Source organism: Chlamydotis macqueenii, chromosome 10 (assembly GCF_036417535.1).
Source record: "Chlamydotis macqueenii isolate bChlMac1 chromosome 10, bChlMac1.mat, whole genome shotgun sequence".
Taxonomy (NCBI): Eukaryota; Metazoa; Chordata; class Aves; order Otidiformes; family Otididae; genus Chlamydotis; species Chlamydotis macqueenii.
In genome coordinates this window covers 17,799,888-17,821,488 of record NC_141565.1, presented here as the reverse complement: position 1 = coordinate 17,821,488, position 21,601 = coordinate 17,799,888, and the positions used below count along the sequence as shown (strand labels likewise).

At 44.9% G+C, this 21,601-nt stretch overlaps 1 protein-coding gene across 1 annotated transcript in view; it reads left to right on the top strand.

The window, feature by feature from the left end:
* The window catches only part of FRMD4B (FERM domain containing 4B), an 84,575-nt gene that overhangs the window by 53,388 nt on the left and 9,586 nt on the right, over positions 1-21,601 (top strand). Inside the window, exons 8-17 of the mRNA XM_086755606.1 lie at positions 1,418-1,501; positions 2,713-2,778; positions 3,874-3,931; positions 4,887-4,973; positions 14,603-14,679; positions 15,762-15,900; positions 16,412-16,553; positions 17,319-17,452; positions 17,542-17,661; positions 18,930-19,158. Of these exons, the coding sequence (XP_086611732.1) occupies positions 1,418-1,501; positions 2,713-2,778; positions 3,874-3,931; positions 4,887-4,973; positions 14,603-14,679; positions 15,762-15,900; positions 16,412-16,553; positions 17,319-17,452; positions 17,542-17,661; positions 18,930-19,158 (1,136 nt within the window). The remainder of the gene's footprint in view (positions 1-1,417; positions 1,502-2,712; positions 2,779-3,873; positions 3,932-4,886; positions 4,974-14,602; positions 14,680-15,761; positions 15,901-16,411; positions 16,554-17,318; positions 17,453-17,541; positions 17,662-18,929; positions 19,159-21,601) is intronic.

Sequence of the window (21,601 nt, the reverse complement as noted above, 5' to 3'; positions counted from 1 at the left end):
GTGGTTGAGTGTTGAGAGGAGAGATCCTGATTTTCTACCCAGATGTCCCCGTTTGTGGCACTTGGGTGCTGGCCAGCTTGCAAAGAAAAGTGCATATTCCTGGCAGAAGAGCTTGAGGCCCGGCAAAGCTGAGCAACGACAGCTCCTCAGCGCTAATTGACCCCCTTCTTGGCAACCTCATCAAAGAGGCTGAAGAATAAATAGGCTGTTGATTGAACTGTTTCCTGGTCCCCAGAGGTGGTCCCTCTCAGTCAGGGTTGAGGCAGATTGTCAGATTGGGGAAGAAGCTTGCAGAGCGCTTAGCCCATGCTCCCCAAGGAACAAAAAGTTTTAATTTCTTGTGCCTTCCATGTGACATCTGCTGTGTGAGATGGAAACGTAGTCGAGGTTTTCTGCCTCCTCTGTCTGCAGAGGCTGATCCGTGGTGCCCATGGAGCAGATTTCAGTGCTCTGATCTGCTCTAGTGATGGACAGAGTGCTGATTTGGAGGGAAGAGGGGGAACAGAGCTCAGATGAAATCTCTAATAGTGGAATCTGATTAAAATAGAGGTCAGGAGCAGGAAAACACATTGAAGGAAAGCCTGGATGCAGAAGTCAAGGCAGATGCTGATGGATGCGACTGATGCATTCCTCACATAGAAAAGTCATGTTCGTGCTTGCTGGCCCTGCTGCGAAGGCACGGAGGAATCCTGCAGAAACGAGGCGTGCAAGTTTCACTGATTAATTAATGGAGCATATAAGGAGAAAACATTAACCATTTTACTGATGCCTGTGAATAGGTTTTAAAATATTCTGCTGGGTGGTTTTTTTTTTGTGACAGATTGCATTCTTATACTTCAACCTCCTTTATTTTGTTCCAGACTGAGCCTGGAGTCCAAAATATTTGAACTTTCTGTAGAATGAGCAGTCCAGGATAACTCTTAAATGAAAATATTTTAGAGTATATGAACTGAAACCCCTTGTTTTGAATTGGGTCAGTGTTAAACTCTGAGATTTGACAAACGCCATGCTGCTTCATGAAATATAGTCTAGAGGCAGGATTTCAGCTAAAGGCAGAGCAAAAATTAGCACTACGAGCCTTGCTTTTGGGCAGAGGCTTTCCTTCGGCAGCTATTTAAGGCTCGTGCTGCACTCAGCAAATAGGGTGAGCGCGTGCAAAATAAATATTGATACGGTGCTCCCGCCGCAGTGGTCCAAGAACCACGTGTCTGTAGAATGGGTTACACCGTGGGTCTGCGTGACACCGTATACATCGCTGTCATGTGAGAGGGCCTATAGAGTTACGTTGCTATGACAGCCGGAGCCGGGGCAATGCACCGTGTTCTTGGGTAGCAAATACAGCCCTTTCCTTCCTTCTGAAAGTGGTGATTGCTTCTGTGACTGCAGTGACTCTGTGCCATTTTTGTTTTTTTTTTAGTGATGAAAACACTAGGAAAGACTTGAAGACGCTGCCTGTCTTTCCTACCAAGACACTGCAGGAGCATCCATCACTGGCTTACTGGTGAGCTATTTAATTTAAAATGTAAATCATTGCTATGAATGGTAATGACAAGATCACTTTTAAGCAGTTTTGCCAAGTCTTTTAAAAGTTTTCAGCTTGCATGACATAGGACTTGGAGTTAATTGCTTGTGTTCAAGCATTTCCAGCTTGTGTCCAGCATTTCCAGGTTATGAATTACGTGAGATCCTATGCAAATCCCTCCTTGAAAGTTAGCTCAAATTAAGTTGCTGGGTGAGAAACTGCTGGATCAAACTATGTGGGGGCCGTGTGTTAGAAAAAGCTGACATCTGAATTCCAGCCAAGCCTGGGTTTGCAAGGAGCACCTTGCTCTTCAGCTGTCGCCCAGTAGAGCCTCTGTGGTGGGTTGACCTTGACTGGCTGCCAGATGCCCACCCAGCTGCTCTCATCAACAGGATGGGAGAGAAAAGAAGCTAGAAAAGCTGGAAAAAGAAAAGCAGGTCCAATTTTGTGGCTTGAATCTGCTTTAGAGGTACACAGCATTTGGGGTGAATCAACAGTATTATTTCTGTGGCATTGATGCCCTTTGTGCAAGTTTGACTCCCTCATTTGTTTGGTTTTTTTAGACTTGATGTGTACCTGATAGATTTCTAAGTACACCAGTGTTTGCTTATGATTTGGTTTTTTTCAGAATGCATACTGCTGGTTTTTTTTCCTGTGCTTTCAAGTGTCTGACATTTAAACGCATATTTTATTTCGCATTCTACTAAAACAAAATGTTGAAGTACATAACAGGAAAAATGCAAAAAGGTCATTGCCAACAAATCTATATTTTTTTTTCACCTGTGAAATGTCAGAGAAAAAAATACATCGAAATGAAAACATGTCTGGTTTAATGTCTTCTGCCTTAGATAAGGAGCATTAACCATCCTTTGAAGTGTTGGTCCTTTAGAACGTGAAAATGAATTTATACAATTAGTACATTATTCTGCAGCAGTGTCTGCAGGCTGATCTGAAATGATTCATTAATTGGTCCGGAACGCGGCATGCGATGGCAGGGATCAGCCAGGCAGCTCCACGCTGCTTAATGAAGGGTGGGAAAGAAATCAGTAAGAAGCAGAATGTAAACCAGAGGGAGAAACGTACAGGGGGACGCTTCTCTGCATGCTGAGCAGGCATCTGAATTTCGACAGATGCCGTCACACGTGAGAAGTCAGTGAGCCTCTACATTGGGTTTTGTGCTTGTTTTGCAGTGAGGACAGAGTAATTGAGCATTATACACAAATTAAAGGTCTGACCAGAGGACAAGCCATTGTGCAGTGAGTATGAACTTGTTAATTTGTGAAGATTGTATTTTTATATTTATTGCTGCTTTTTTTTTTTTTTTGGTTGAGAAGTGGCAATATAAACTGGTTTGATCATTATTGCTTGCAAACTTTACCATTGGTATCTGTCAGATTATTTTTTTATATTGAGTTGTATTTCAAAGTTAAATTACTTGAAGTTTCAGATTTCACAGGCTTGCTGTTGTGTGTCCTTATTCAGATACCTCAAATATAAACGAAATTATGTGGACCCTTTATTGGAGGACTCTTCTCTGTACCCTGCTTGCTATCATTTAGTTTTCACACCAAACTCAAGTTTGCAAGTATTACCTTAGATCCTGTAAAAAAAAATCAAATGCATATTTGTTGAAACATTCAGAATTCGACTTTCAAAAGAACCAAGCCTTCCAAGATGCATACAGAGCCTGTGGATTTTTATTTTTAATTTACCGTTAATATTACTATATTTCCTACAGGCAAATGCAGTGGAATGTGTTACGAACTGAGAACTGTGAGATGATTGCCATGATTGCACAATGTAGACAACTTGTAGTTTTTATCACGTATCTCAATGCCTGTAACTCTGTCTCAGTAATTCAGGGGCTTCTTTCAATAGGAATGAGGGGAAAAAAATTGTCTGCTCAGTGGTTGTCTAAATTGCCTCATGAAACAGTTCTACAACTGCATATACGCTTTCATTTGGAACCTGTCCATTGTAACCAGAGCACTACCATGGTATAATTATAGGCAGGTCTTCACTGCCGGCATTTCCCAAGAGGCTCACGTGTTCAGTTGAGAATTTCCACTCTCGGTTCTCTGACTTTCTGATAAGAGATTGAATCTTGTGTTGTATGAGAAATTTTCCATTTGCTTTACCTGGGCCAAAATAGCCCATCTTTTCCTGAACTGGGATAATAAGTTGTTTTTTTTTTTTTCCTCAAAACATGGCCCTTCAATTGTTAAGACTTTAAAAATATGAAAATAATAAATGACATATCCTGAACGTATGTGTGAAGAAAAAAAAATAATCGTAATAGATAATATTGCCTCCAGAGAAAATCATCTGGTATGCTATAAATCTGTCTACAGGTACATGAAAGTGGTAGAAGCTTTGCCAACATATGGAGTTCATTACTATGGAGTGAAGGTTAGTAAATGCTCATAGATAATGTGATTGCTTAGCTTATTACGTGTGATTGCATTCCTATAGGAGTAGTTCTGATGATTCAGTACTCTTGTGTCAGAATTAAGGCCCCCATTCTTCAACCTCTCTAATTTTTGCCCCTTCAGTATTCTTTTAAAATTGTTTCCAGAGAGCAGGAAAGCATTATGTGCTGCGGAAGACCAAAAGGAATCTTTCTAAAACCTTCTGTAATCCTATCAGGAGCTAAATTGATATCAGCTTAATTAAACTGGATATAACTTCTAGATCTGAAGCAGTTAATAGTTTCTCCAGAGACATTTCTAATCAAGATTAGGGAAAAAAAAAAAAAACAGTGTAGAAAAGCCTGCTTCAAAGTGGCAGGTGATTAGTGAGTGCGTACTTGGAGAGGGGAAATGCTGAGAAATATTTTTGGAGAGTGATGGAAAAACACCATTTATTCCTTTTGTAGAGCAGAGCCTGGGCCAAAGTGTTTTGTGCAGAAGAGCTCAGCAGAGATGATGTCTGCTTACTTTGAGTCATGGCCATGACTGTGGTACTGCTTTTGCGCTGTTCTCTCTTCCTGCAGCTCTCCATGCCTGAACTTAGTGGATGTAGTCATTGGCCACAGTTGGTTTTTTTTTTTTTTTTTCTATCCCATATCCTTCCCCCTCTCACAACCACTTCTGCAACGAGTGACACCCCCTTGTTTCAGCAGCACTGTCGCTTTTTTGCCCACTTTGCACAACCACCGTGTAGTTTCTTGCCTCTGCCTGAGAAGGCAAGGGGGGAAAGTTTTGATATTCACCTCAGCAATCCACTTCACATCCATTTGTTTGCAAAAAGAAAAAGGTCCTTGTTCCATACCTACCTGTACTTGTTGCAGAATGAAATGGGCTCTGATCTTGGAATTGCTTAATTCTTAAGTAGCTCCTGGTTCACGTGGGCATCTATTTTTCAGGATAAACAAGGAATCCCGTGGTGGCTTGGAATAAGTTACAAAGGAATAGGCCAGTACGACTTACAAGACAAAGTTAAGCCCAGAAAAGTAAGTTGTTTTTTTTTTGTTTTGGTTTGATTTTTTTTGTGTGTGTTTTTCAGGGGGAGGCAGGCAGTGTTGCATGTCAGAATATTTTTTTTTCTTAAAAAAAAAAAAAAATTGTTGCTTATTAGGCTAGTGAGCAAAAGACAAGGAGTTGGAGGGAGGAGAAGAATTCTGCTGGCACCAAGGCAGTAAAACTCTCCTTCTCACATAGACTGTGGAAAAACTCCCTCTGGAAGCTTTGGCTCATGTGTCATCTTGAGTTTGGTGGTCTCAGGACAGTCTGGACAGGAATTTTGGCAGCCTCCAGGGATAACAACAGAAGTATGAAGCAATTGGGTTTCTGCAAGTCCTGAGCTAAAGGCGTTGTACTCAAGCAGTGTTCTCACTTGGCTTTCATAGGTGGTTCTTGCATGTGAAGTGATAGAAGGCTCCACGGATACCCATGAAATACGAGGGGAACTGTGTGAAACTGCAGGCCTGTTTAGGCAACTGTACATTTTAGTGATGCAATGAATTGGGCAATTGCGAGTCGATGGCAAATGCTGGACGTCGTTCTCCTCTATTTTCCACCCCCTTGGCTCCCCATCGTGTCTTCTGTAGAGCGAACTCTGCCGTCACCCTCCTGTGTTGTTTAAACGGGGCAGAGGGTTGCGTATCACGCTGCTGGCTCCCTCAAAGCCCCTTGTCAGCCAGCCCCAACAGGCTCTTCTGCCGGTGGCCTTGGAAATCCATCATGCAGCCCAGGCACACGATGTGTTGGGAGGTTGCCCGGTCCTGTAGCAGCAGATGTCTCCCTGCGACAGGATTGAGCCCTGACAGCCTTTGAAGAGTCATTGAACCCGCCCGGCTGGGGGGAAGAGCCAGGACTGCATGTGCAGGGCCTGCTTGGTTGGATAGGATGTGTGTGGTTTCTTTCTGATCATGTCTTTGTTGGAACATCTGAGCCGTGAGGAGACGGAGACCTGGGGTTTTGCTGTTCTCCTTCTCCAGGAATGATCTGGGCAGGAGTTCACATGAAGTGTCTGCTTCTTGCCAGGGAATTTCACATTTGCAAAACGATGCTGTTTAGTGTATTTGTGCCAAAAAAAACACAGCTTAACAAAACTTCGCTGTTATGAGCAATTCCCCTTCAAGCTCCCAGCTTGATCTTCTCTTTTTCCAGTGCAGGCTATGACTTGGTTTCTTTTGGTATATTTGTATACCTGTGTGTCCAAGGTTGAACTCTGATGTCCCTCCTTTGCTTTGTTCAGTAAAGCACTTAGTTTGGCCCTAGATCTCTCTTACCATGCCTGTTCTACAATGGCGGCGACACAAGAGGAAGCCTAGAAAATCAAGTCAATGTTGGTGCAGCCATTGACCGTCAAAGGATAGCATCAAGCAGCTCCTCTTGCTCATGAGCACTTCTGAGTTTTTGGGCAACTTCTACCAGATTTTTCAGTCAGGTCAAACATGGATCATTCTCTTGCCAAGATGTCCAGCTGTGACCAGCAACACTCTCCAAGAAAATGCAGCCTGCTGGGCTAGAAGCATCGCTTTGCCCAGCAGTTTTTATGCTTGTGGGATTTCAGTTTATGACATCAACCAGGCAGATAAAGAAATTTTTTTTTTTTTAAGGTCAGCAGGGTCCAGATACAAGGTCACACCCTGCTACAGTTAGTTATGAGGCATTGCCTTTGAATGAAGCAGGAGTTGTATTTAAGAAAAATAAAATAAAATAAAAACGAAAGGTCACCTCTGCAGTGGAAGTGTTACAATGGAAATTATATAATTGTCTGCTTTGCTGTAATTACAATTGTACAACAGAGGATAGAGATTAAAAGGGAAGGTGGGAGAGAGGAGCCTGAAAATGCAGAGGTGCTCCCCTTTAATGGGGAGCCATTTAATGCCGTTTAATGCCAGTAGGCTGACTGAAGAAGTGGAGATGGATGTGGCTGTGGCATCTTTATGGATTTGTTTCTGGTGTTAATAGCAGGTGACAAAAATGACTTAAGCCACAGCTCATCCTGAGTCATGACTACTTTTAACATGTGGCTAAATATGCAAACAGTTTCCGTATAAAAAAGGTGTTTTCAGGTTTGAAATACAAAGTGCACTTCTGATGTGATCCATGAAAGTAACTGGAATTGGATTGCTTTCTGGGGGGACAGCAGATGCTAGGTCTAGAGGCACTTGTGTCCAGGCTTGGTTTTGGAGTTAAAATATTGAGATGCTGCTGTTTATTTTGATGTAGCTATAGCCTTGCTGCCTGCGGTGCGGCAGGCAGAAGTTTCCTTTTAACCAATATTGTTGTTTGTTTGTATTTATGAATGTATCGGAATGTATTTCAGAGAGGGAAGTCTGTGTAGCTTCCCTGACTCTCCAAGGAGTCTTTTCTAAGGCAGCAGGCAAAAGGAGAGTAGCCATGTAGACTGTGCCTGTCTTTTGGAGCAGAGGTGGCAGTTTTGCTGGATTTAGCAGGATTTTTCTTGCTTTGCTTTTCAGGATGGAGCCAAACTCACAACTGCCATGTGCTGGTGTTATCTTGCTGTTTATGCTGTGGACTAAAAGTGCTGTTGTGTTTATCCCTAGCCGTCTGGGAAAGAGCATCCTTAATGTGCTCCACTTCTCCAGTTAGCAGTGTTCAAATATACATGCAGCTGATTAACTTGGTATAAAAGGGAAAAGCTGAGTCCAAGTCTCATAAAAACCAAGCTGGCCTTTCCTAATTTTAAAGATACAAGGCATCGCTGGGTGTGCAAACTTCTCTGGTACTGGCTGCAGTGGGAAAGGTGCTGAGTTTCAGGTGGGAGGCTTTGAACAGGAGTTGATGCCTGTGCTACAGCTGAATTTGCACTGGGGGGTTTATTCTGCTCCCTCTGTCTTTTCTGTGACACTAATAGCCGCTGTCAGACACAGCAGCATTTGTTTAAATGTGTTCATCGGCATCTGGTAAGAGCCAAGTCCATATTCAGAATAAAATTATTAATAATAATGAAATAATATATATAAATTTAACTGCACCCATTAATGCAGTGCCAATTAAATCCCAATGAATATAACCATCCTTCTCAAAAAGTGAAATCTTTTGGCTTTATCCAAGTAGGTCTTTAGGCAATGAGACCTAAAAATGAGCCTTGGAGCACAGTGGTTATCCCAAGATTTTGTTGTATCAACACTGCTGTGTGAAGTCCAAGGTCGAGAACTCTTCACAGGAAGCAACTTGCATGACAGACCTGGATGAAGCAATCTCTAGATCCGTATCGCCCAGCCTTGCCAACGCTTGCGCATGTACCATCAGTCATCTCTGCGCGGTTGGAGAGGACGGCGTGTAACGCAGGGCTGGACCAGGAGAACCTGCTGTGTCTGTCTGTCTCTGTAAAGCTGGCTGGGGAGGTGTGAGTCCGGCTATTAATATTTTGCTGGTTGACCTGAGATGGTTTGGAGAGAGGAGTTTTGTTGCTGTAAGTCACTCCTGAGAGTTTGTATTGCTCTGAAAGCCGTTTCTAGTGAAGCGGGCGCCTGTTTTACGCCTCGCCTGGGACTGTGAGCTGATGGGAGCCAAGGGGAGCACCGTGCTCCAGTGCTGCAATAGACTGAAAACGGAGAATTACTTTTTTGTCATTTATGAAAGTTGTCTTTTACTTCATAGATAAAAGCTGTGGCTCCACGCTGGCTGGAGGTTATGCTGGGCTCAGTTGATTATAATCCTGACGTCTCACAGGACATAAAAAGACTGGGTTTGGCAACCCTAATTCAGATTTCAGCTCAGACCTGGGATTAGCTCTGTAGTCCTGCTGCTTTGCAAACATATTCTCCCTTTGGCTGCAGTTAATACTGAGAGATGCCTCCCACGTGGAGAAATGCCTCCTGCTTGCTATGGGGTGGCATGCCAAGATCCTGGCCCCAGTCTCCTCTGGATCATTTAGGAAAAGCATAAAGCAGGTCCCAGGACTTCGTATGCTGTTTCAAAACAGAACAGATCTCCTTTCATCTCTGCTCCTATTCTTCTCACTGGTGAGATAAACAATGCCTCGTCTTGTTCGTGGAGTATGTATTAGGGTACGCGTTGAGTTTGTTCTGCCTTCAGCCAAGACGTGGTGATCCTCTGAGGGATGGGAATTTGAGAAGGCAGCTTGCTGGCTTTTTGACTCGTTCTCCCACTTCATTGTGTTTCTGTGGGCGACTCCCCGGTGATAAATGAACTATAATGTCTCAAGAGAAGAACTAATCTTGCTGTGGTATTGTTTCAAATCTACAAGAATTTTGATTCTATTGCTGGTTGTCTTGAATCCATTATGTTCTCAGAAGTGTTTTTGTTAGAGTATACTAGTTTTGAAATGGATAATATTTATGATATTTTTCTTTTGATTCAACATACTCTTAAGAGCTGATGCTGAAAGTTTTCCCTTGCAGAGCATTAATTTAATGTAAATTTGCTGTCCTGCTTTGCTGAATGCTTCAGAACACAACGGCATTCATACAGGCTTCTCAGCAGGCAGATCTAATTAGGCAGAGATTTCTTTTGTGGTGTTTATCTCTCACCAAGTAGAAGCAATTGATTTAGACATAAGATACGAAGCTGGCATGATTATTTAAAATAAACACAGAGCTGTTACGAGGCTGCTCTGAAATTCAGTTCCTTCCAGATGTGTGGAAAGTTGCTCGAGCATCACCCGGCCCCAAACGCAGGCGTTTTGGGACAGTTTGGTGCCGAGACATCTCTGATTCCTGTTAATGCCAACGCTAGCGAGAACTGAGCAAGGATGGGTCATAATGCGTTAGAAAAAAATGTGATTGAAGAGGTTTTTAAAGGAATGGCATAATATATAAGATATGAAGGATGCCTCTGGGTGAGCTCTGCATTTATGCTGGCACAGGTGAGAGCACTCTGCCTCCCGCTCTCAGAAGTTGCTGCAGGTGAGGCAGTTTGGCTCTCCTGCCATCTCCTCAAATGCCCCCCTCCATGGCCATGCTTAGCAATCTAAACCAAAAATATTTCAGTTGAAGGCAGCGTGCCAGGCAGCAAACTGCAGCGGAGGGGCTGAAACACAGCCCTTCTTCTAGCGTTGCTGGCAGGGCGGTAATTTCCTTCATGGGGCGGGGTGCATTCCTGTGGGCAGAAATCTTTTCTGTTTCCTTGGTCTGAATTGCCAGATTTGTCTGGAGATTGCTGTTCCCAGTGAGCTCCTGGGATGTTGATTGCCGAACCTCCTTACGGGCACCGCACGTACCATGAGGAGCTTCGAAAGTGCTTCCCGAGGGAAGGGCTGCTGTGAACGCTGCAGTGTGGTTTGCGCTTCCACGCTGACCTTACCCAACGATCCCTTGGGTGGAAAAATCAAAAGATCTGAGTAATCATCTACCTCTTTGGTCAGAATTTGCCATCAACCTTGGAAACGTTCTGGGTGCAGCCCTGACACGTGCTGTGCCCGGGGCTGGTGCAGCAGCGCTTGGCCGCACAAACCCAGCAGTTGAATTGTTACCACCTGGCCAAAAAAAAAAAAAAAAAAAAAAATAATTGAAATCTTTTTCAAACAAAATGCACCAGGCTGATATGAATATTAAACAAAAAGGCCCCTGAGGAGCTCTGTTGTGTGTTTCCCAAGGCAGGGACTCTGCTCTTGCTCCTGCCTGCGATCCCGATGGAGCCGTTTTTCTGAGCCAGCGAGCTCCCGCTGTCAGGCCCAGAAAAACTGGCATTTTATTCAAAACTGGGTGCAAGGTGGGCCAGGTGAAAAACCAGCTGCTTCTTTTATTAAGATGTCTCGCTACTTAAGCAGTCTGTGTCTTTTGTGTCTCGTTAGATTACAATTACAGCTCTTCTCATACGGGGAAGAAGGCTGGGAGAGGGCGATAGCTTTTGGTTGGGTGTTCTGTAGTGTCTTGAAGAGGATCGCAGTAGAAATGCAGAAAACTGGAACTCATGGGCTGGCAAAAGCAGCGGCTGGGTGGCAGGAGTCTGGCTGGTGCACAGAAGTGCCTGAGTAATGATGTGATCAGAGAGCTTTGCACCTCCACCTTCTCCAAAAAGACCAAGGAATCAAACCTTGACCAAATTCTGCCTGTGGAGTCAGACAGGCAGCCGGTGCTACCCTCCATGGGAGTTTTCAGGAGGATCTGGCAATCTAAATGGTTGGGAAGCTATTACAAAAACATTCATTAGCTCTGGTGGGACTAATCATCTGGTTAAGGGAACATACATTGCAAAACATCCACAAAAACATTTTAATTATTCCTAATTGGTCCTCCAACCCTCAAAAACCAGTTTTAGATTTCCAGATATTTTTTTTTTTTTACAACTGTTTTGTCTTTTAATATGCACGTAGTTTAGCTAAGACTGAAATTAGGAATGATTTAGCAACACGTCTCTCCAGAGTTAGGGAGTATTTGGAAGGAGTAGGAAGACTCTAGTGCTGTGATGGTTTCCTGAGTATTGCCTTTTGACCACAATTTAGAGAAATTTATTTCAAGGAATTTATTAAATTTCATTGGGTTTACTCTGGTTTATTCTTTAAAACTTTTTTGCCCTTGTTTGTAGTGAGGCCTTTTTTTCCTCTTGTCTTCATCAATCTGATGTTAGGCAGAAACTTGTTAACACATTAATTCATCTAGGTGCACTTAAAAATAATAATGAATATTCTTAGTCCACAGCTTATTCTGAATTCTGAGTATTCTTATTCTGAATATTCTTACTCATATAATCATTGGTGGGGTTTTTTCTATCCTGACTGCAGGAGAGTTTGTCAGAGGAGTTGATTGCTAAGGAGCTTATATTGTTGTTAAGCAAGATAGCTTAAGGACAGGGTGCTTTTCAGTCTGCAAGAGGAAAAATGTATTCTGTGTGCAGAATTTCAAACACTGTGTCCTCATCTCTCCTGCAGTGGAGCAGCAGAGGTGGGAGCTGGAGTTGTCCCAAGTCCCCTCTGTCTTTGGGCAAGGAGGCAAATGGCTTTGTGCTGAATGTGCCTGGCTGCAAATGTTTGGGGCACCAGTCAGCTCCTTTTTGGGCTGGGATGGATCTTGCAGGGTGGGGAGGAAATGGGGCAAAGCTCTACCCACATCCTGAGGCAATTCCATGCAGGTTTCCTTAGACATGCAAAGGCTTTTTTTTTTCTTTTTTTTTTTCTTTTTTTTTTTTTTTTTTTTTTTTTTTTTCATTCTTGGCATCACAGATGATCAGGGATGCGGGACTGGCGTTGGATTTACACCAGCAGCTCCTCATGGAAGGGTCCAACCCAGACCCTTGGAGTGCTGGTGTACCCCTCTGCCTGCTCGAGGTGGTGGGGCAGCTGCATTTTTTCCCCCTGCCAAACGTGACCCTCTTCACCCCCGCTGCCCCTGGGACAGGTGACCCCTTCTCCCGCAGCCCTTAGGAATGCCGAGCGTGTCCGGCGGGGAAAAACCCAGAGGAAGCGATAAAGGGGAGCGGGGAGTCATCACCCGCAACCGATAAGCAGCAGCAAGGCGTGTTTTTTTTTTTGTTTTTTTTTTTTTTCCAGAGGTCGTGTTTGAAGCACACCCATCGTTTTTTACGAGCGTGGGAGCGGGGCGGCCGGGAGCACAGCGTGATGCTTCTGGTCGAACCTGTTGGCTCTTGGGCATGAGTCAACGCTGGCGAGGCTGGGACTGGGGGGGTCCGGCCGCAGCCCCCCTCGCCACGCTCGCTCCCACCTTGACCCCCAGCGAGGCCTTGCGGTGCTCTGAAGGGGTGCAGGCCCTGTGTAGAAAAACTCTCTTCTGCTCTCTCCTCTGTTTGGTTTTCCCTGTGTCTGAGGGAGAGGGTGGGTTGGGGAGGCGTCGCTGCCGGGAGAGGCGGTGATGTCAGGCGTGTGTCAGCAGTGGGAGGCGAAGCCGGGGCAAGCGGAGCTGCTGGGGAGGGATGGCGGCACGGCGGCCGCCTCTTGCTCTGCTCTTTTCATGTCGCCCTTGACGCTTTCCGGAGGGGCCGGCGGTGCGGGGAGGTGAGTGCGGGGATGGGAGCGGGCATGGCAGGGCTGAGAAGGGCGGGCAGGCGGCCAAGCTGCCGGGGTTGTGCTGGGGGTGCCTGCATACGGGAGCACCCATGGGTGCTGTTGCTCAATGTCTTGATGTACTGCATGAGCTGTTTTCTCTTTATTTTTTTTTTAATGTGTTTGTTTAAAAATTCAGTGCCAAGTTATACAGAGGGCACTGAAAGTAGCATGACTGGACAGGGTGCCTTTAGTACAGGAGAATAAAACTTCCACAATCTCCTAGAAAATGACTTATTAGTTTAGGGAGATGACATTTCCCCTTGCTGCATTTTTCATCTAGCAGGTTCTAATAATAAATTGTATTGCTAGAAAGGGAAGTTTTAACTAAACAAAGGGAAAGGTTGCTGAAAGAGCCAAGAGTTTTCCCCACAAACACGTGCGCTGGGTTATGTTTCATTTACGATCCGTGTCAAGAATGTTTCAAATGCAGCGTGGCGTAATACTTAATTTTCTACAAAACCTGAAGTTCTTCCATAGTCGGAGCGCGGCGCGTTGGGTTTTGGCAGAGGTCAGCAGGAATGTTGCGTGTCCTGGGGACTTCTGGTGTGGTGGCTGCAGCCTTGAAGGCTTTCGGAAGAGCTCCCGTGGGGAAGGAGGGGGGTCACTGTAGTGGCCTGGGTGCCTCAGCTGGATCACTGATGTTGTGAGCTCATCTCTCCCACTTAACGCTGGCCCTGCCTGCCCAGCCTGGGTGGAAGTTTCTTGGGTACTTCCCCATGAGCTCTGGCTCCAAGAAGTAGACAGCTGTATACTATAGCGTGTGATGCTGCACCTCTCCACCGCGTTATCTTTGTGTGGCGTCCTTGGGGACACCCGTACGGGTCTCCGTATTCACCCACGCACCCTGGTACCGCTGGAGACGGGGCAGGAGGTGGTGCTGCCGGGACCTCCACCGAGGGGAACAGCTCAGCCAAAGCTGGGCTGAGAGGATGCAGCCTCTGGTGGATCATCCCCGGGGGGTGGGTGGCTAGTGCTGGTGCAAAGGGATTCGTATGAAATTCTGATCCCATGGGTGCAGCTGCCAAGCCCTGGTTGACTTTGATCTCTTCTCCCAGCTGGCGTTTTGCAGGAAATCTGTGGTTTCCTTACAAAGTATATGTTGTGGGGTGGCTTCCTCCTGAAGCTGCTCTTTGTATGTGTTGTACCCCTGCTCCAAAATGTCATGCTGAGTCTCTCACCCAGTTGCCTTCCAAAGAAAAAGGTCTTGGTTTTCCCGAAGCTGCTGCCATTCCCTGGAGATGTTCTGACTGAGGGAAGAGACCATAGGTGTCTGTGCACCTACTTTGTATAGAGATTTTTGCACGTAATCAGAGAGACAAGGACTTTAGCTGCCCTCCCAAGATCTCTGTGAACTTCTGGCAGTGATATTAAATGTGCTATTGAAGGAAGTAGATGCTGTCACAGGCAAAATCCTCAATCTGTAATACATTGCCTGTAAGAGTGTGAAATTACTTGAGGGGTATCCTATGTATTTATATTTATGTGCTTATTTTAATTGATGTTATGAATGTTGTTATTGCTGAGTCCGTGCCATAGCTGAAAATACACAGGAATTGTAATTTGCTGAAATTGCATAACCTTGGGGTAGAAGACTGGTGATTCTTGCAGTGACAGAGTTCCTCTCCTTTCTCCCAATTCTAGCTATTTCAATGGAAACAGCTGGAAAATCTCTATTTCCGTGAAAAGAAATTTGCTGTGGAAGTGCACGATCCCCGCAGGTAAGCCTGGAGAAGGCAGTTGTAGCAGCAGGATGAGCCTTTACTCAGACTGGGGATTCATCATCTCATGTTAGGAGGCAGGGATGGGAGGTGCCTCTGAGTTCAACACAGACCTGAGTTTACTCTGGGCTTTGCGTCACCGAGCCTGATCCTGCGTTTGGCAGGGCAGACCGAGACTGGATCTGGGCTGTGGGTGGTGGACGAGTAGTGCTGTGATGTTGCGGAGGGAAGGTCATAGTTGTCGTGAGCAATCTGGAGCGACTGTTGATGTGTTACAGCTCTGGGTGTCCTTCTCTCATATTGCCTATGGTGTCCACCTAGGGAGTTCTTGGAGCAGAGGGAGGACGATATGGCCAGATTTTCTCTGGCTGCTGTAACTGCCTGTGCGGTAGAAGACCCAGGAACACAGCCAGCAGGACCTGGACATGACTGCCTTTTTCACCTTCTGCCCTCCCCTGCCTTGGCAGTGATGCTCCCTCCTCTGAACTCGAGTCTCCGGGGCCCAAAGGAGCGCTGCCAGTTAGGGTGGGAGCTCACCCGCTGGCTGCTTTCCTGTGCCTTCCCCTCAAGATCCCTCCCAAGAAGAAAGGGAGGGAATGAATTGCCCAGGGTGAATTTCTGACTCCACCTTCCTTTCTGCTTCTCCTCTTGCCATTCTTTCTACCTCTGGCACAGGACCACTGCACCAGGAGGAGCAGCGAGATGCTCTGCTGATCCCGCCAGGTCCCCTGCCCTGCCTGGTCCCTCCTTTCAGGCTCCCATGGCAGTCTGCTCACAATTTCTAGGTTCATAGCGTACCCAGCCGTTGGTCTCGGGAGCGTGATTGCACTGCTAAACTAAAAACACAAGTTGCTGCTGCTGCATGTTGCAGAGCTCAACTGTGAGGGGTCTTTAACTTTAACTTTGTAAAATGAAAGGAAGGTTTGGAGAGAGGAAAGGCAGCAGCACTGGATGGTGGCGAGGAGGAAAGCAAAATTTTCACATCTCTAAAATTAAGGCTGAGCCTTGCCTGGTTGAGAGGCGTTTGGGACTTCAAACCTCAAAGACCTGTCTTGAAATTGCGTTTCTTTTCAATTCCTCAGAATTTCAGTGTCAAGAAGGACCTTTGGTCAGAGTGGGCTGGTAGTGCAAACCTGGTATGCGAACACTTCCCTGATCAAGTCCATCTGGGTGATGGCAATCAGTCAACACCAGTTTTACTTGGACAGAAAGCAAAGCAAAGTAAGTTGTAAGGCATTGTACTGCGGGCATAAGTTTCAACACCTTTCCTGTATATCCTTCAGTGTATGCTTTTCAACGAATGAACTACTCTCTGGAGAAAAACTACAAATTGTTTTTGTCAGCTTTTTGAGCAGTCTATTAGCGATGATACTGTTATTCAATCCATTTTAGCCTGCCTGAAATTAATGGCTGTGGTAGTGTAATCACAGAAGAGGGAATTCCCGTGTCTCCGTGTTTAATCTGCTTTTTCTTTTGTCTCCTTCTTGTGTTTGTTTTGAACATGGTGCAAACAGCAAAGAGTCTGGGAGGTGGTCCAGGCTTTGGGGGCAGAGGGGGAGAAGAGTGCCAGGGCAGCCCTGTGCACCAGAAGCTCCTGTGTGATGCTGTTGCTTTATCCCTTAATTTTGTGGGAGATGATGTGTGAAACATCATCTTCTGTGACCCCTTGTTCTGAAGTTAGAGGTAACTTGATGAGGCTGGATTTTTTTTTTTTTTTTTTAAATTCCTTCAGGCAAAAATTCCTTCAGCCAGAAGTTTGGATGATATTGCCATGGATCTGACAGAGATGGGAACACCAAAAGTTTCAAAGCTAGTGAGCTTGGAGGCAAAGAACCAGCTTATTATGGCCAGCAACGGCAGTTTGATCTCATCAGGTAATACTTCATGTAGATGTAAGGTAGTGACGTGCAGAAGGGCTTGTGTGTTAAAAGGGAAAATGGGGCTAGCTGACCATAAATACAGTGACACATGTGAAAATACATGTTAGTTATATGTCTGAAACAGTAACATCAATGGTATAATCTGTTGTTTCCCCCCCCGTAACTAAATAAGGAAATAAAAATATGCTAGATGGATAAGCACCCATGTACTGTTGGTCCATGAATAGTTTGATATCAAAGTCCAAGGGAAATTTGATCTAGGCTAGCTGCAAGCACCTGTACTGGGAGTTGAATTGCCTTGAACTTCCTCAAAAACGAGCAGAGAAGATAAATGCTTTCAAATAAAGCTTAGCTCTGGAGTGGACTTTATTCCTTTTACTGTGGAGGAGGCGAACAGAAGGGAGGTAAAAGCCTGGCTGCCACACAGAGGTGCCTCAAGGTGAAGCCCAAGTGAGGAGCCTGTGTCTGTCTTGAATGCAAAGCTGAAGCTAAAATAGCAAGTATGTCGTAGATACCCCTAGTGCATCGATTTAGATTGAGTGGTGGGTTTTCAGGTTGGGACTTACCATGCAAGTATGTACACTGGGGATTTGAAAAAGTGCAGGTTTCCTAAAAGCCTGCTTGCTGGATGACATGAGAGGTGGACATTGCACTTTGAATAATGCGTTGTTTTGCTGAGCTGGACTGCTTTGAGGGGATCTTAAAAAAAAAAAAAAGGCTTTTACCTGCAAATCCTCTGATACAGGGTGTGTTTTTCAGGCTCTCAGGATTCAGAGGTCAGTGAAGAACAAAAGAAGGAGAAAATTACGGAACTAAAGAAGAAAGAAAAACTCCTTCAGGAAAAACTGCTTCAGAAAGTTGAGGAGCTGAAGAAAATCTGTCTGCGAGAGGCGGTGAGAACTGCAACTTACACTGAGGTCGGGGCGGGCAAAAGCCCTCTTCTCTCTCCGAGCCTTCACGTGGAGCACTCTCTGTTCCCCAGGAGCTGACGGGCAAGATGCCCAAGGAGTATCCTCTGAGCGCTGGAGAGGAACCTCCCCAGATCAGGAGACGCGTTGGCACGGCGTTCAAGCTGGATGACAACCTGCTCCCAAGTGAAGAGGTGAGCGCTGCTGTTTGTTTTTGCAGCGGAGGTGGGGTGGCCAGATGAGTGGCCAAAGCCACTTGTAAATAATCCAGCTCTTCCCTGATTGTTTAAGAGGAGATGGCTGGGACAGTCACTTGCATAGGCTGGGAAATTTAAACTGGTACCTCCCATATTTCAGCCATGCTGCCTTTGAAATGGTCAGGAAGTTGGCTCTTTTAAAAGGCCTTAAAATCCCCTGACCTGAATCCCTGATTTGGCCATGCTGTTTGATTTTTATGAACATTTTGCTGCTAATTAGAGGAGAACAGGTTCATAATGCTGTTTGGCAACCCATGACTATGAGCTTTTTTCGAGCATTGAGTTGTGTCGTGTTGAGATTGTGTTTGAACCCAGAACGTGGCAGGGGCATGTGCTGTTCCCCTTGCAAAATCATCTGTCTGTGAGCGTAGTTGTGTGACAGGTGACAGCAGGAGGAGATTTATCTCTCGCTTAATGCAAGTTCCACTGAAGTAAAAGCTCTGTATGTTGCTCAAGAAGCTAATATGAACTTTGGCAGAGACTGACTCATGAGATATGGTAATTCAGATATGTGCAGTTTCTGGACACATACCATTCCCCCTCATTCCTTCTGAGATTTGTTAGCAAGCTGTATCATCCAAAAAGTAAGTAAGTGTTGGATACTTTGCGTCTGTTTTTCACCAAAAACTCGCTGCGCTGGCTGACAGGACTGGTATAATCCATGTCTCCAGCAAACTGATGCTGTTGAAACGAAGTCCTACTGACCAGATTTAATAATGTGTTGCTTAGCACCTTTGCAGCACCTTTCATCTGAGCCTCTCAAAGTGTTTACAAACAATTAATTAAAGTCTCCAACTCCCTGTTACATAGGCATGGTGATTTCAAATTCCATTTTTGTTTTCTCTGAAGAGAGATTTTTGAACAGACATCTTCAGGCATGGACTTGGAGCGGGAGGTTTAACAGCTTGCAGGTTGGCTTGTGTAAGAGAGGGATCTAAACCTGAATTTAGGTGTCTTATGTTTTGTCACCCAGGCTGGAGAACTTTAGACCTTTCTCAAGAGGTCTCATAATCTTACACTTGTCAGAGAAATAAGATGTAAGGATTTCATATGCTTAGATTGTCTTGGGTGTAAACTTTGCCATTTCTGTGTTTTGTGCTCAAGATTTCACTTCATTACCATGAAAATAGATCTTCTATCCAATAACCTTAGTTGAGAATTTCTGCCCAGAGTAGAAGGAAGTAACTCATCTCATGAATTTGCAGGATCCCGCTTTGCAGGACTTGGAGAGCAATTTTATCATACAGCAAAAGCTGGTGGAAGCTGCAAAGAAACTTGCCAGTGAGCCAGACCTCTGCAAAAATGTGAAGAAGAAAAGAAAGCAGGAGTATGCTGATGCTGTAAAAAAGCTGCAAGAGATAGAGAATTCCATAAATGAATATAGAATAAAGTGTGGCAAAAAACCAACCCAGAAATCAACTCTTACTCTACCAGGTAGGTGAGAGAATTCCCCGTGTTCTGGTGAAAACAGGGAAAAAAAAAAAAAAAATTGGCTCACTTACACATTTTGTTTACATCTCCTCTATATGATTTTTATCTTCTCCAAGGCAGTTAAGTAAGAAAAATAGAGATGCAATTGCCGCATCTGATACAGTAAGTGCACTGCTTATAGGCTGAGGGCAGAATAAGCTGCAGTTTTGGGAACAAGTGCAGACACATTCCAGCACGAGGTACAGACCGAAGGTGTTGTACGTAGAAAGGCTGGCGGGAGCATCTCAGCCGAAACTGGTGTGGTGTGGAATTCAGTGTATTGAGCGCAGTTGTGTGTCTAAGCTGCCACATGCAAGATCTCTCTCCCTTCTCTTCTGTGATCCTTCAGTTCCAGGAAAAAAAAAAAAAAAAAAAGAGCCTGTGAGGTTTTCTACAAGATTGAGGAAATAAGGATCAAAGACTTTGTTTCTTGGTTAAAAATTACTGATTTCCAGGAAGACATAAGCAAAGTTCAAGAGTTTTTATGAATGCAAATAGTGGCAAACAGATTTTTGACTTAAATGCATTTGCCATTGATGAGCATAGTGAAAGTAGACACCCTTTTGCCCTCTCTGTTCTGGAAATGTGATTTTACTTTATTTTATTTTTTCTTAAGGGAGGTGAGATCCTTGCTGCTTCATAGAATAAAGCATGGAAACTTGCTAGTATCCAAGCCAAAGGAAGGAGTTTGGGAGTAGTAAAAGCTAGTAGGTGTTGCAGGTGGTTCTAGTTTCCACAGTGACTAACCGTTTTAGAACATGTTTTACTTCTCCTGTCTGTGGAAAATATATATGGCTAATTGCTAATGTTTAATTGATTTCTGTTTTCCTCTTTGTCCCAGAGGAAATGTTGGTTTGTGAGGTTAATGTGTTTTTTCCTGGAAATTGCAAGGTTGGAAAGAAAATGCAAGATTTCTCTGCTGTTTATATCGATAACCTCTTGCTGACCCTTGAGAGGAGATCTCTTGCCAATATGTATTTTCCCTGGGGGAGACCCTTCTTCTGTGCACTGCTAGGTTTCTCTTGGGGAAGCCTTCACCATGCCCCATTCCTGTTGAGGGCTTGGTTTGGATTCTTACCCAGCACAAACCACAGCAGCACTGGGCTATCCATCATCACAAAGTGCTTATTCTGAAAGGTTGATTATCACTTATTTAATGTGGCCCAGCTAGTTTCTGATTGACGGAGATGAGGAAAACATCTGTTTTTCCAGTCTCTTGCTCACCAGTCTGGATATTAATTGTGGGAGGTCCTGTATTACCTGGAGCATGTGATGTGTAGTAATGACCAGGAAGCTCCTGAAGACCGGTATCAGTGAGAGCCCCGTGAGGCAGCATCCGTGCACAGTCAGTGTTGTCTGTTGTATGCAGTTTTTTTTTTTTGTCCTGTTGTGCCAACAAGCAACTTAAGAGTTGGTGCTTATACATTCAGCCCATCGTTTTGCAACATTTTTTCACATGACATCCTTGTCTGAGAAGGTGGACACAGCCAGGAGGGACCGGACTCTGTGTCTTGGAGGGTCTCCCTACAGGTAGGGACTACAAGACAGCAAATACTCAGCCTGCAGTAAGTTAGCTGCATTCCCTTCCAGTTCCTAACTCTTGCAGTGCAGCGTGTATTTGTTTACCTGAAGCAGAACTGTCATCTGCCCCAATAACTGGTTTTATGTGTAACCTTTTCACCATTGCTGACAGTACTCGCAGGCTCAAGATACAGGGTCTCAGAAGGCTGAGCAGTCATGTGTCACTTGCAGCTGTGAATTTGGGGAATAACTCATTGGAAATAACATTAAATAGTAACATTGATTTATTGAATCAAACCATAGCTATTTTCATCCCAGCCCCAAAGGTGAAGGACATACTGGACTGTCTCCTTCTCCTCATGTTCCACTCTCCCTTTCCTTTGCTTCCTCTGTAGTTTCTTCCACTTTTGCAGAGAATTGCAGATTTAAGATTTAAATTCAGAGCTCCCCTGTATGTCAGTATTGCAGATCCCACATGAATCCAGCAGCGTAGCTTTAGACTGGCTTTTCTTTTTTCTCGGTAGGTTTTTTTCCTCTTTGCGCTGGGCCCAGTTCCATATTTCACCACGGTGTGGTCAAATTCATGTGAATAAAGCTCCCCTGAAGCTTTTTCTCAGTGTCAGGTTGCAAGCAGAGCTGCAACCCATCCTCGGTGGTCTGACAAGTCCCCTCAGGGCAGGGGCCAGCCCTGAAGTTTTGCTGTTCTTGAAAAGCTGCTCTGTTTACCATATTCCTGTAATCAGACCTTTCTTCGCAGCAAAGCGTGACAGCGAGGAAGCAACGTATGTTGCATGTGCTCATGATGAGTGATGGAGGAAGCAGGTGTCATACACAAAGTTGCTTCCACTGTCGTCTTTTGCTTCCTTTTCTTCATGCGTGGAGGTTC